The sequence below is a fragment of the Filicampus tigris genome, chromosome 8, assembly GCF_054856515.1.
Source record: "Filicampus tigris isolate MCC_2025a chromosome 8, RoL_Ftig_1.0, whole genome shotgun sequence".
Taxonomy (NCBI): Eukaryota; Metazoa; Chordata; class Actinopteri; order Syngnathiformes; family Syngnathidae; genus Filicampus; species Filicampus tigris.
The window spans coordinates 17128257-17140762 of NC_141224.1; the positions used below are offsets into that span (position 1 = coordinate 17128257).

At 39.2% G+C, this 12506-nt stretch overlaps 1 protein-coding gene across 3 annotated transcripts in view; it reads right to left on the reverse strand.

Moving 5' to 3' along the window:
* The window catches only part of cndp1 (carnosine dipeptidase 1), a 14251-nt gene continuing 1745 nt past the window's right edge, over positions 1–12506 (reverse strand). The window contains exons 1-13 of one of the 3 annotated variants that reach the window (XM_086037234.1): positions 8627–8793; positions 8359–8469; positions 7218–7361; positions 6202–6364; positions 5719–5807; positions 4521–4718; positions 4358–4442; positions 2351–2511; positions 2106–2270; positions 1889–2030; positions 866–1013; positions 471–590; positions 1–346 (exon numbers count right to left, since the gene is read on the reverse strand). In XM_086037234.1, the coding sequence (XP_085893360.1) occupies positions 512–590; positions 866–1013; positions 1889–2030; positions 2106–2270; positions 2351–2511; positions 4358–4442; positions 4521–4718; positions 5719–5807; positions 6202–6364; positions 7218–7361; positions 8359–8469 (1485 nt within the window). In that variant the 5' untranslated portion in view covers positions 8627–8793 and the 3' untranslated portion in view covers positions 1–346; positions 471–511. Of the gene's footprint in view, positions 591–865; positions 1014–1888; positions 2031–2105; positions 2271–2350; positions 2512–4357; positions 4443–4520; positions 4719–5718; positions 5808–6201; positions 6365–7217; positions 7362–8358; positions 8470–8626; positions 8794–12506 lie in introns of those variants that run through there. The other 2 variants (XM_086037232.1, XM_086037233.1) reach the window with 2 other exon arrangements.

A 12506-nucleotide genomic window follows, 5' to 3' on the forward strand; every position in this document is an offset into this window, starting at 1 on the left:
CACAAAGACTTATTTTATTTATTATACTACCATTCCTCAATGGAAAATTGGACACACACTGCCGCATAGTGGGCAGAGAATTATTACATGTGGAAAGACAATGCATATGTTGGTGGTGCCACACATGTGGTCTTCTGATTAGCAGAGTGGCTGTGGGCTTACAGGAGACTGGTGATCATTACATACAACTGTTACTTGGAAGACAGCATGCAAAATATTTTTGAGGACTCAATAGCCAGGAGTATCCTGGTCAGGAAAATTTCCATTACAGTATTATAGTCTTTGATTTTCATAAATGATCAAGCGTCATGTAGGACTGAGTGGACATCTTTTTAATTTGGTTTGTCTGCAAACAAATTGATTTGTTATAATTACCAATCAGAAGTCAATAGAAATTCTAACATGCGCAAAGGACAGAAATGCAGTACGGTGTGATCCTTGATTGTGCAAGTGAGACTTTGTCTACTTACAATAATACAATTTGCTGACCAACCGAAGCCCGGGAGATGTCTTACACACTGCTCTGCTTAATCTGGGACACTTCATACAAGTATGCAATAAACAATTTGGTCCCTTCGATATAATTGTACCTGGCAAGAAAGGGAAAATAAATGCTTGGTTAAAACCTAGCATTCAATCTTGATAAACTATTACATTATTTAAGGTTTAATAAAGGAAAGGTACTGCAATCAGGAATAAAACCAGACTCTCTGCTCACTCTCTACATTTTTACCCAGCTTCACTATTGCATGCCGCACTCATTATTAACAACCTTAAAGAAAATCTGAAGCGCTGTATCCTTCCTATTCATGTCAGTGTCAAAAATCATTCTGAATGTGGTATGTGAAGGACGTTGTACACAAACCTGCTTATTTTCTCATTCTGCGAGTGCAGACCATCGTCAAAGCCACCGATGGGCATCATGATGATACTTTTTCCCGTCACATCCTGGAAGGTTTTGGCGATAGGGATGGTCCCACCCTCACGGATCAAATCAGGATCCGTATTGAAAACTGCAAAAAGATCATGTAAAGGATGTTAAAGTATGTCCGAAAAAATGCATTACTCAATATACGCCTATTTTCTATTGTATGAAAAACATTTGTTTCATAGCTGGGGAAAATTAAACCTCAATGTTGCACTTTATGATTCTTCATGACGTCCGTCGTTGGCCAATGTTTTTTAATTTAAAAAAAAAAAAAAAGCTTATTGTGTCAAATAGTATTGATTGAAAATCCTATTCATTGAGTTTTATGCCTTATAAAGCTTCTAATTAATTAGGTCAAATGCTTTTTATACGATTGACTAATAGCAGGTAGTACTATGGGATATCTGTGACTATCTGATTGATGATTTGTCTATTCAAGCTCTGTAGATCTCTTTCTATCACCTGAATGGACGTGGGCGTGTACATAAGACAGAAACATTTGTGATGTAACTGTGAGTGAGCCGTTCTGAATGTCACTACTTGGAATGGAACAACGCAGCAAATTTACATAATGATTTGGAAGCAAGGCTGGAAAAATATCTGGCATTTTCAAGCAACAGCCGTGGTCCGGCTGTTGGACTCCAGTGTCTGAAACACACTGTCAAATCCTAAAGGTAAGCAGAGCTGCATTGAGTTAGTTTGGATTTCCAGTTTAGCATTAGCTAACAGCATTAGCCTCAAATAAGTGGCACATTCTTGTAAACATACCGTGTTTCTTTACAGAAACCTCTACACCTACATTGGGGATGTGTTCCAATTGTTTTCCAATTGTAAACTCTTAATTGAAAGCCCTGCTGGTCTCCTCTGGTTTGCCTCCTGGCTAACAGTATTTATTTTATTTTGTTGTTTCCTACTGCGGGTGATGTGTTGCATTAAATTCTGAATAATAGAGTACAATACCTCTCTTAACAGCTGCTTTGCCGGCCTCATAGAGAGGATCTCGAGTGTCAGCTAGCCAAGGCTTTGCTCCAACCTCCATTGTGACTTTTAGTTTGTTTGGACTCCTCCTCTTGGCAAACACTGAATGCAGGTACTCTGTGACCTGAAGTAGAGTGTTGATAAGGAAATTAGACGTTACTTGACAAGTGGAATTTATTGTGTAACAAAGCAGACCCACCTGTTTGTTGACCATCACGGGATCCATATTAGGAACTTGTCTAATGGAGAATTTAGCAGTAACCTTAGCAGGAATGACGGTTTTAGTGCCAGGGCCGGAGAATGCTCCCTCGATGCCATGGATGGAGACGGTAGGATACCGCCACCTATGAGCCAACAAGTCCACCTACACGCAGCAAAGTCACTTTTCTTGGAGCATTCGTCTTGTCTGATACAATAATATGAAGAAATATTTAAATGTGCCACCTTGTTATTGTACATGAGCTGACTGACACCAATCTTGGTCATGAAGTCGTCAACGTCAAACTGGATATCTTGGTACATTTTCCATTCTTCGTCAGACAGGGGAGCTACAGCCTCCCTGATGCCAGGAATCAAGATCTTACCACTTGGGCTTATAAGAGTGTCTGCAGAGTGGAGGATGTGGATGTTATGGTTTTGCCTTATAGACCACCACCACATTTTTGCAATTAACAATACATATACAGTGTTTAAAATACTTTTTTCATAGTTTCTGGACAATTTATGATAATTCATGTCTCAGACATGAAGCGATGCGTGCACCATAATTAGTAGAAATTCCTATCTATAGTCCAGGACATAAGGTTACAAAAAACAGTGAAACACTCACAAAGACACTCATAAAGTTCTCTTGTCCAGTGAGAAATGATGTAAATGTTAGAATACTCAACTTCGTCTTCTAGCTCTCAGCGAAGACAGATGCCTTAAACTCTGATCCTCTCCCTGTTCTTATCTTCCCTGCTGGCTGACTTAGTCTTGTGTAGTCTCTTTGGCAAAACTATCCATCCATCCATTATCTGTACCGCTTCTCCTCACAAGGGTCGCGGGGCGTGCTGGAGCCTATCCCAGCTGTCTTTGGGCAGTAGGCGGGGGACACCCTGAACTGGTTGCCAGCCAATCGCAGGGCTGGCTAAACTATCATTATGAAATTTATCATCCGGTCTCTCAATGCGATTCATCAAATTTTCTACATGAGAAGATTGGGTAGAGGTCAGCCCGCCTGTCCTGACGGAACATTTGCAGCCGGATATACGGTAGAACCCTGGATTAAGTAGAGGAGCAATATCCTTTCTGTCGAGGATGCATACATACTGTAATTGGACATGCTGATTGGAGTTTGTGGTAAATCAGGCAACTGCCAAGTTCGGAAGACGCTGGCAGCATTATTGGAAACGGGCAAGATGCCTGCCATGACTGAAGGCTTGTGTTATGTGGTTAATGCTCAGACTCATGCGACAGTGGAGGGAGTGTCAGTGTACTTTCGCCAAATGCCAGCAGCGGACCCGGAAGTACACTCATCGTCAGTCTGTCACTCGGTCATCATTATTTTGAATATGCTTCCTTCATCACTAAATTACATTTCGTCACTATTTTAGGACCATCAGTAAAAAACTGTTTACAGGGGTAACAACACGCAATTTCATTCATTTTGAAACAGTTTGGACCACTTAACACAAAAAAAGAAACTAATTCTGATACTATTACTGCGCCTACTCCTGCTTCTCGTCCCCAAACCGCCGGTTGTCTTTGCTTTTCGGTTTTATGGCAGTAGGGGGGACATCCGAAAATGGCTTCTGTCAGCGTTTGTTCCGTCAGTGTTTCAAAGTTAGCGTCAGGCGTCTGCAAGTGAAAATGGGAGTCTGTCCGTGATAAACCCACAGACCTTCCGTCGGTACTGACGACAGGTGTAAATGCCCAACTCTGTCAGGCAATGAGTGAGCTCAGTCGCGTGCTGAATGCGATTCCTGAACTGCTTCGCAAAATGGATGCCAACTTGGGGAAGTTGACAGCTCATCTCGAAGAAATGACCACCAATTCAGCTAATTTGATGCCCATTGAGAAGTCCATAGAGAGACTCAAGGCAGACTGAACATTACAGTCGGCCTGACCTAAAACAACCGTTATTTTTATTGGTGTAGCCCTGTTGTTTTGTTTTTGTCGCTATGTGCGGAGCTGTTTTTTCCAGACACCACGCTGTGCCCCCCCAATGTCCCAAATGGAAGCTTAGTTTGGGAGTTGCTTTTTTACCCTTCTCTTACTCCATTTTTTCCCATTTCTTATTTAAGAAATTGGGTGCCATCTGGCAACTCATCAACTTCCCATTTCTGTCTCCCCCTGTTAAATGTCTCTTTCTTTTCATGTTTCTTGGAGGGGTTGCAACTGTTAAATGAATTCAGTTGCTCTGTACTTGTGACAATGACAATAAAATTCGATTTCCATTTCCACACTCACCAAGAAGGCCAATAATATCAGTCATTGGTTCTATTACAGTGCCTCCAAAAACACCAGAATGCAAGTCCTGCTTAGGGCCTTCAACCTGCAAATGAAAAAGAGGTAAGAAAGCTACGAAACTTTTTTGTTGTTTGGCTCATGAATCTATACGCACTCATACAACCTCAGCAAAGAAATAACAGTTGCCCCGAGTGCCGTAGGTTAGAGCCGGTTTTCTGCTGAGCCAACCACAGTCAGAAATGATGATGTAATCTACATCAGAGAAGAAAGTGTCTCTGTGTGACTGAATCATTGCATCCAGACCATTGGATCCTGTTTCCTCCATGCCTTCAAAGATGAATTTCACATTTACTGGTAACTCCTGGTGTGCAAAAACACAAATTAAAAATAACATTAGAACTGATACAAGTTTTTTTCATTCAAAAAGCTGTTGTTGTTGTTTTTTTTTGTTGTTGTTTTTTTTAAAGAGTGAAAATAGAAAGTGAAAATGAAAACCCAGCCAAAAGAGGGAGATTTGACAAATGAGCCAGGTTCCCAAGAGGCACCAGAACAGTCCATCGCTGCTAGCTGCTTTACAACCCTGGTTAGCTGCACATTAATTACTGTAATTATTGATTTAATTTCTGAAGTTATGATGACGTGATCCCACTCATTGGACACAAGCTGTTTGCACTTCTGGTTGCAGAAATGTGACTTTTTACGCCCAGTTCCCATGAGCCATTTCTTGTGCCTTTGTTGACACACCTCATTTGTAGCCTCAATGTTCTCACCTGTTCCCAGCTCTACATAACCAGCTCTGCCCTCAGTGCCAGATTGTCACTCATCTTTGCAGTGTTCTCCTGCCAACCTGAACCTGAATTTAGATCAACCCGTTCTCTGACCCTGCCTGTTTTTCCAACCACTGCTCCTGCCTTCCGCCTGACCTGATTTGTAAGTCTCACCTGCCTTGTTTATTGACCTTGGAAATTGGATTTGGATTTTGGGACCATACTTTTGGGTCCATACTGGTACCCTAACAAAAACAGAGAATATAAAATCATAAAGACAACGAGGTATCTGAATATTTCTGATTCAAACGTTTACCCAAGAGTCCAAGACCAAACACTTTAAAATGCACCTTGGGGATTGACTGTACTGTTTGATCTCTCCCACAGTCCTGTCTGTACTGTATACCATGAAACCTACTGGCCGATCCTGAATGTTTCGCCGATTCATTCTTTTCAGGGCAATCGAGAATGCAATGAGAAACTTCCCCTCTTGAAGACACTTGAATTTTTTTTTTTTGTTGACCCATCACAGGACAAACATTTGGAAGAAATGGTAAAACAATATTGGTGTTGGTAGTATGGACATTGGCACACCATATTGAGGGACATGTAAGCCTCCACAGCATGAATCCAAGCTAAAACTGGAGCTTTGTTGTCGGACGCTCCTCTGCCATATAGGTTACCTGTAAATACAAAAAGACATGAATGCATGAATGTATTTTTTTAGTGTCTGTTTTGTTTTGTGTGCAGAACGCAGTCTTTTCACAGTAGGCTATATACTGCGGCACCTTGACTTTAACCTTAATTCATTCTGAGAGCACCCAGACCATTCATATCTCAAATCAACTTTTGCCATTTGCCTTTACCATTCATATCTCAAATCAACTTTTGCCATTTGCCTTTTGCATTGAAATGCCATTAATGTGATCCGGTTCCCCAAAAAACACCACCATGTTTTGCTATGTTTTAATAAAGAAAATAGCACAATAGCAGAACAATGAAAAATATAAAAACACAATAAAAGCGAATGTAAAAAAATAAACTGGTTTCATCGTAGAAAACATTGAAAAGCGTTACCATTGATTTCGGTTAGGTTGAATGGATCAGTTGCCCAGCCATCCTCAAGCTTTGCTGGTTGGACATCTGTATGACCGTAGATACACACGGTGTGTTTGTTGGAGTCATTCCCAAATTGAGCAGTCACAACTTTTGGCAACATTATGATCTGTCCATCAGGCAGCTGCAGATACAGACAGACAGGTCATTTAAATGTGCAACATTTTAGAGCAGCACTGTGGGTAGTTAGCATGTCAGAGAGAAGCGTAATAGTAAAAGGTTAAAAAAAAAAAAAAAAAAACTTAAAGTGCAGTCAACCCAAACATATTTTTTTTCAAGAATATGTTCTATGCAGGCCACTAGTTGAAACACGGCATTCTGATTAATATTGTCTTTCTGGAATATGAGTGAAACAGCAAAATCCACCCACTTTTAGCCATCTCAGGGGGCGGCCATTTTGTCACTTCTGTCGACTTAAAATGACCTCACAAATTCTCAGGGCTTAGATAACGACCAATCATGGCTCAGTTTCAGAACAAAGGTGAGCTGTGATTGGACGTTTCCTGAGCCCTGAGCAACTGTGATGTCATTTTCAGTCAACAGAATTGACAAAATGGCCTCCCCCAGAGATAGCTAAAAACAGGTGGATTAACCTTTTTTCCACAAACACAATATTTATTGTTTCAACTAGTGGGTCTACATACAAAATATCCTTGAACAAATATGTTTGGTTGACTTCCACTTTAATATTAATAATAAATGAACATTTTACGAAAATTAACTGATGAAAATCAGACATTGCTTTTGAAATGTGGTTGAACAGAATTATTAAAATAAAATCATGAAACATACCATATGGTCATGTTCATGCACTCAATATCTCAAGTAGTAGTTTTACTAAGCGTGTGTGTGCGTGTGTCGGTGTGTGGGGGTGCGTGTGTGTGAGGAAGGGGACAGTAGGAGGCCTCTCAGTGTGCTGAAGAGGGTTGTGTCGGGGCATTGGCAGTCTTTTTTTTTTTTTTTACTCTTGAACTAACCTCTTGATTACCAATGTCGATTAAGTTGACGGTTCCTCCCATTTGCTGGAGCTTCTTTGCCGTCAACTCCATCATGTGGTGTAAGTCTGACCTCTTGAGGATGTTGCCGGAGTCACTTTCAACAGCTACCCATTCCCGTAGAGTCTAACATACACATAAGGCATACTCCAGTACAGAATGTCAGACAATCTAAGAGATCAAATCCAACCTGTTTGCCATCTTGAAAATTACTTCAATACGAGAGACACATTAACCCAATGATATTTGATTTCTCAACTGTCACATTTCTAAACATGGCGATATGTGGATGTTTTCCATTTCACGTGCCGCTTATGTGCAGAAATTGTTGTCTACTGCAGGTCCATCTGATTTGATAGGTCACTCACAAACTAATACTATCACTGACTTTATTTGTGCACCACACACTGTAAGGTTGCTTTTGCTTTAGTTATACCCCACCAGGGCTACAAAAGATAGCTGTCCATCCATAAAGATTGTTTTGTGAGTGTAAGACTGGTCACATTTTGATTTGGATCAGATTGAAATTGTGTGTGGCAGTAACAGTAGGACTACCTGAAATGTCAACATGGGCCCAAAAGTGACATTCTTTTCTTTAAGTTAGCTTTTTGAAGTTATACCCAGTGTTGTCAAATTAATAATATAACTCAGAACAGGGTTTGATTTATGGTTGGTTGTAGTTACTAGCAGCTGTTTAGATAATTAAAAGAAAACATAAACAATGATTTTGCTTAATTGCTTATCTCAAAACATTAAAGCATGAATATTAGATTTGTCAAGGTCTACAAAGGTACTCAGTTTTGCTTGGTACGTGTTCGATCTAATGAAGTATTGCTTTAAAAATGTCGAATGTGGTTACAGTTTGCAGTGGTATAGAATTGAATCAAATCAGTCTAAGAAGTGTTTGTTAGCCGTAATTCCTTATTTTGTCATTCCTGTATATGCAATAACAATGGCTGTAACAAATGATACTGTAGACAACTTAAACAATTTTTTTTATACGCTGTTAGTCCACTTTCACTGTAAGAGGTCGGGTCATACCTGATATATTAAAAACGCATAGTGTAATAATAATAATTTTGCATACGCGTGACTATATGATACAATTTAAAAGTCACTGTACCTCGACATAGTCTTCTTGATGACTGTCCACATAAGTTGCCAGTCTGGTGTACTGGAAACCATGAACACTGGAGGAAAGCAGCAAGATCAAGAGTATCCTTGGATGACTCATCTGATGAGAGGGTTGTAGTTGGATATTTGAAGAAACAAAAGAAGGTAATTTAGTTAACTACAGTATATTCAGTGTTGTTTCTGTGTCTTCTACCTCTTGTAAAATAAGTTCATTTGAGGCACAGATGGAAACACACCATGCAGTACAGTATACTCACCTTTGGATGTGTCTTAATGCCGAAGTCAAATCAAGGACCGTTCTCAGCCCCCGTTTGGGTAGCTTTGCTTTTTGGGGAATTTATATGTCTTCCACCCCCACCCCACTCCACACATAACTCATATAAAACTAGTGAAACATTTACTGACAGCATCAAGAGAGCTGACTAATTATTTTTCCAGCTGACACGCACAAGAACTGAGGTTTACTCTATTGATCCTGCTACAAGAATTCACACCAGGGTTCGGCCGGAACAAAAACAACATGATGGATTAGCACATTCCTGTTGTCTGACTTCCAAGCAGCTCACAGTGGTCTATATTTATTACCGGTATTAAAAGGTGAAACTGTCCAAAGTAAATTGCTTCTCCTCCTCTGTTGCTTGAGAGACTAGAAGTCAGAATTGAAAAAGCCACACAAAAGCATTAGCTGACAGCAGCACGTGGAAAATGGAAATGCACTGTACAATGCAATGGTGTAAACACCACCATGCTAAAATGATACTATAACAACATCATATGATGTATATATTTCTACTATTAAATGACAGATGTGTCCATACTCATGGTACTGGATAAGCTGCTCAATGCTGTGTCTGTAGTACTGTTTGTCCCCGAATGTAATGGAATGAAATCGAAAATGCAGATGTGCATGCATGCTGTCTGTGTTTTGTAATCTGTGGAAAAATAAGTATGATTTTCATTTCATCTGTTTTTCCCATCTGTAACATTTAGACTCTTACTCTCAATCCTGGTTCCCCTGTCGTCTCCACTGTGGATATCACAGTCCAAAAAAATGCAATTTATTGTCCTTGACTGACTTGTCTGAAAATAAAATCCCATATTGAAAATATGTGGTGTTTAGTTCCTGTAAGTGGCATATTTGATAGGGTTGAATCTTTATTGCATATTTTTAGAATTTATTCCATCCATTATTCCATCAATCAATTAAATAATCAGATACAATTGTATTTTGCATGAAAGTTTGTTGCAAATTCATTTTTCCCATTATTGTTTAGTAATCAATTATTGGTGTTTCTTTGGTGTCGTTTAATGATTAAACAATTCAAAATAAACAAAAATTAAGCAAAATCATACGCGTGGAAGTGATGTACTCACCAACCTTTTTGAAACTGTGAGCTACCTCTGAGCAATGCTTGAAGGGACAGCGTGTACAATGTTTTGATTTTTCAATGTTGATTCATTTTAAAGCCCCACTATTAATTTCAATAATATGAAAAAAAACAATATGTTCTATCACATTAACATACTTTTTTTTGGTACAATCATAGGTCCAGTAATCATTAATTATATTACATAGGGCGCTCCTCCCCTGCAGGAGGCTGCCATATTTTGCTGCCATCTTTCTGCTCCTGCTACCCAAATGAGACAAACTTAGAGAATGTAGCTCCTCAACATCATGTCTCCAGCTTGTGTAACAAATGTAATGCACTTACTTTGTCACTTGGGGGGATACTAGAAGGCTTGCGACGTTTGGCCTCTCTGTGGCACCGTAGTGCATGTGCTGCAAAATGCACACACTTGCATTCTACTAGTTCACCACTAGATGCCACTAAATTCTACAAACTGTCCCTTTATTAATGTGAAGGAAGCGCTACTGCAGTTGTTTGACATCCACTTATGGTGCTGTTTCAGGTTACACTACATGTTCATATTAAAGTAAGGCTGCAAATTGTTTTCATAATAGGTTAAACAGAGTATGATTTCGTCCATAAATTGATTCCGGTTTAGGTACTGGTTTGGTCTGTATGTCAGAAAATAGGGGCGGATCAAATCATTGCATTCCAAATTAAACACAGATGTTTGCAAATGTCTTAATTTTTAAAACACAAAGGATAATTGGTCTGCTTTCATGAAGGACTACAGAAACAATGGCTCTTAATCATTAATCAATTATCAAACTGGTTGTTGATTAATCTGATCAATTCGTTTTTGATTCATCAGTTAGGTGTCACACCTTTCATGTGAATCTGTCTGAGGCTGTGATCACAAAGTAAATGTCTCAGTTTCCATTGCATACTGAGTTGGATGAAAGTGTACAGAGAGGTAACATCAAATGAAGCTATAGTTTCATTTCCAGGTTTTTTTCATGTTCAGCTTTTGGTCTCTGACCTTATTAATACAGTCCATTGAGTTTTGGACGTGATGTGGTGTTTTGAACATCAAGGGTGCTTAGATGTTGGCCAAATACTTAACAATATTATAAGTCACAGAGTTTATGCTGCTGACAAGGGGTCTGAGAGTTGCCCCTTTGTGTATTTTTGGAATACCTTAAATGCCAGGAATCGTCTCCTGTGGATAAAGCCGATAATTAAGTACACTGTGTTGATGGTAGCTGACTTTTGGAACGTTTATAGCCTGATTATGCTGGCAAACAATTTAAACAACAAAACCAAATCTTTTGAGTTAGATTTTTATGCTGATTAAAACTAAGATTGGCATGCTGATTCCAAAATTGCAGTTTTTTTTCTAGCACATCAATTTTTTTTCCTCCACAGCTTACCCTCCAGATAAGCACCATTCCACTGATTAGTTGTGGTAAGACTTTAGTAAGAAGTGCTGATTACAATTGGTCTGGACTCACCTACAGTTACGTAGCAACTTGTTTGTGCAGTCACAATTGAGAAAGTGCAGTGAGAGGTGTATGCAGTTCCCGATAGGTCAGTACTATCAATATCTGCTAATAGAAAGCTAGCATAGTAGGAATCAAAAGCATTAGTGCTGGCTTTTTGCTTAACCTGGTCGCTTTGTGCATTTTATGCTGTTTCTTTTTATTTATTTTTGGTTTTCAAAGCTTGTAATTATTGTATCTTAGGGTTTTGTTTACATTCACACACATTTATTTCATATGTTTTGAGAAAACATGTGATGCTTTCACCCATTCTCAACAATGTCACAACTTTCCTTTCTTTTCCTCAAATTAGGTTGTGAGGCCCACTTAGTGGATGTGGTGCAATGCCAGTGGGGATGCCTGTGACCTCTGGAAACATGTTTTCTTTTTTTCTTTTTGCCATACTAGAATAACGAGTCATTGCACTTTAATATACTGTAGGTGGCAATGCTGCACCTTCTGTAGTTGGAACCTGTGGTGTTGTGGCAAAGTTCAACTCTTTATCCAAATGTCTTTCTCTGGTTGAGTAAGTTCTTTGTCTGACAAGATGGCCCCATGTATTGCGTACATTTTCATGCGGGATATGCAGGTGTTGTGTTTCATTTGTAATTTTATCTTTCTTTAATTTTGTTGTGCTGAGCAACGTGGACTTTGGTTCTTAATTGGTTTAACTTTTCACAGACTGCTTCAGTGACAATTGTTAATGAGGCGCAAAATATAAATTTTGACTCGCAAACACTTTTTTTAAAACCTTAACTTTCTGGCAAATGTTGTGCACTGATGGCACACGTTTTGGCAATGACACAAAAACCCACACATCATGACAATTGGTTGAGAAATGAGTAAGTTACAACTTCATATGAATGTACATGCATTTGCTTTGATGGGAACGTCGTGTGTGCTAGTGTAATAGAGATAAATAACCACTAGAGGGGGACGTGCACACGTAGTCGCCATCTTGAACCGGGAGTCCCGGCCATCTCACCCCGCGAGAGATCCCCTTGTGCTTTACCTAATTTTGACACGGATTTTTTGAAGAAACATCACACATACCGTTATGATACGGAACATTTGGTTAGTTTTATAATCAGAGCCTTCATAAAATATTAATTTAATAGTTACAGCCAAACATCCCTTTTCTTTTCAAGAAACAACACGTATGAATATCTCTTTAAAATTCAGCAAGTTATTATTTCTTTTTCTGTAGGTAAAATTAAAATTATTGAGACGTGTCCAACGTCTCAATAAAA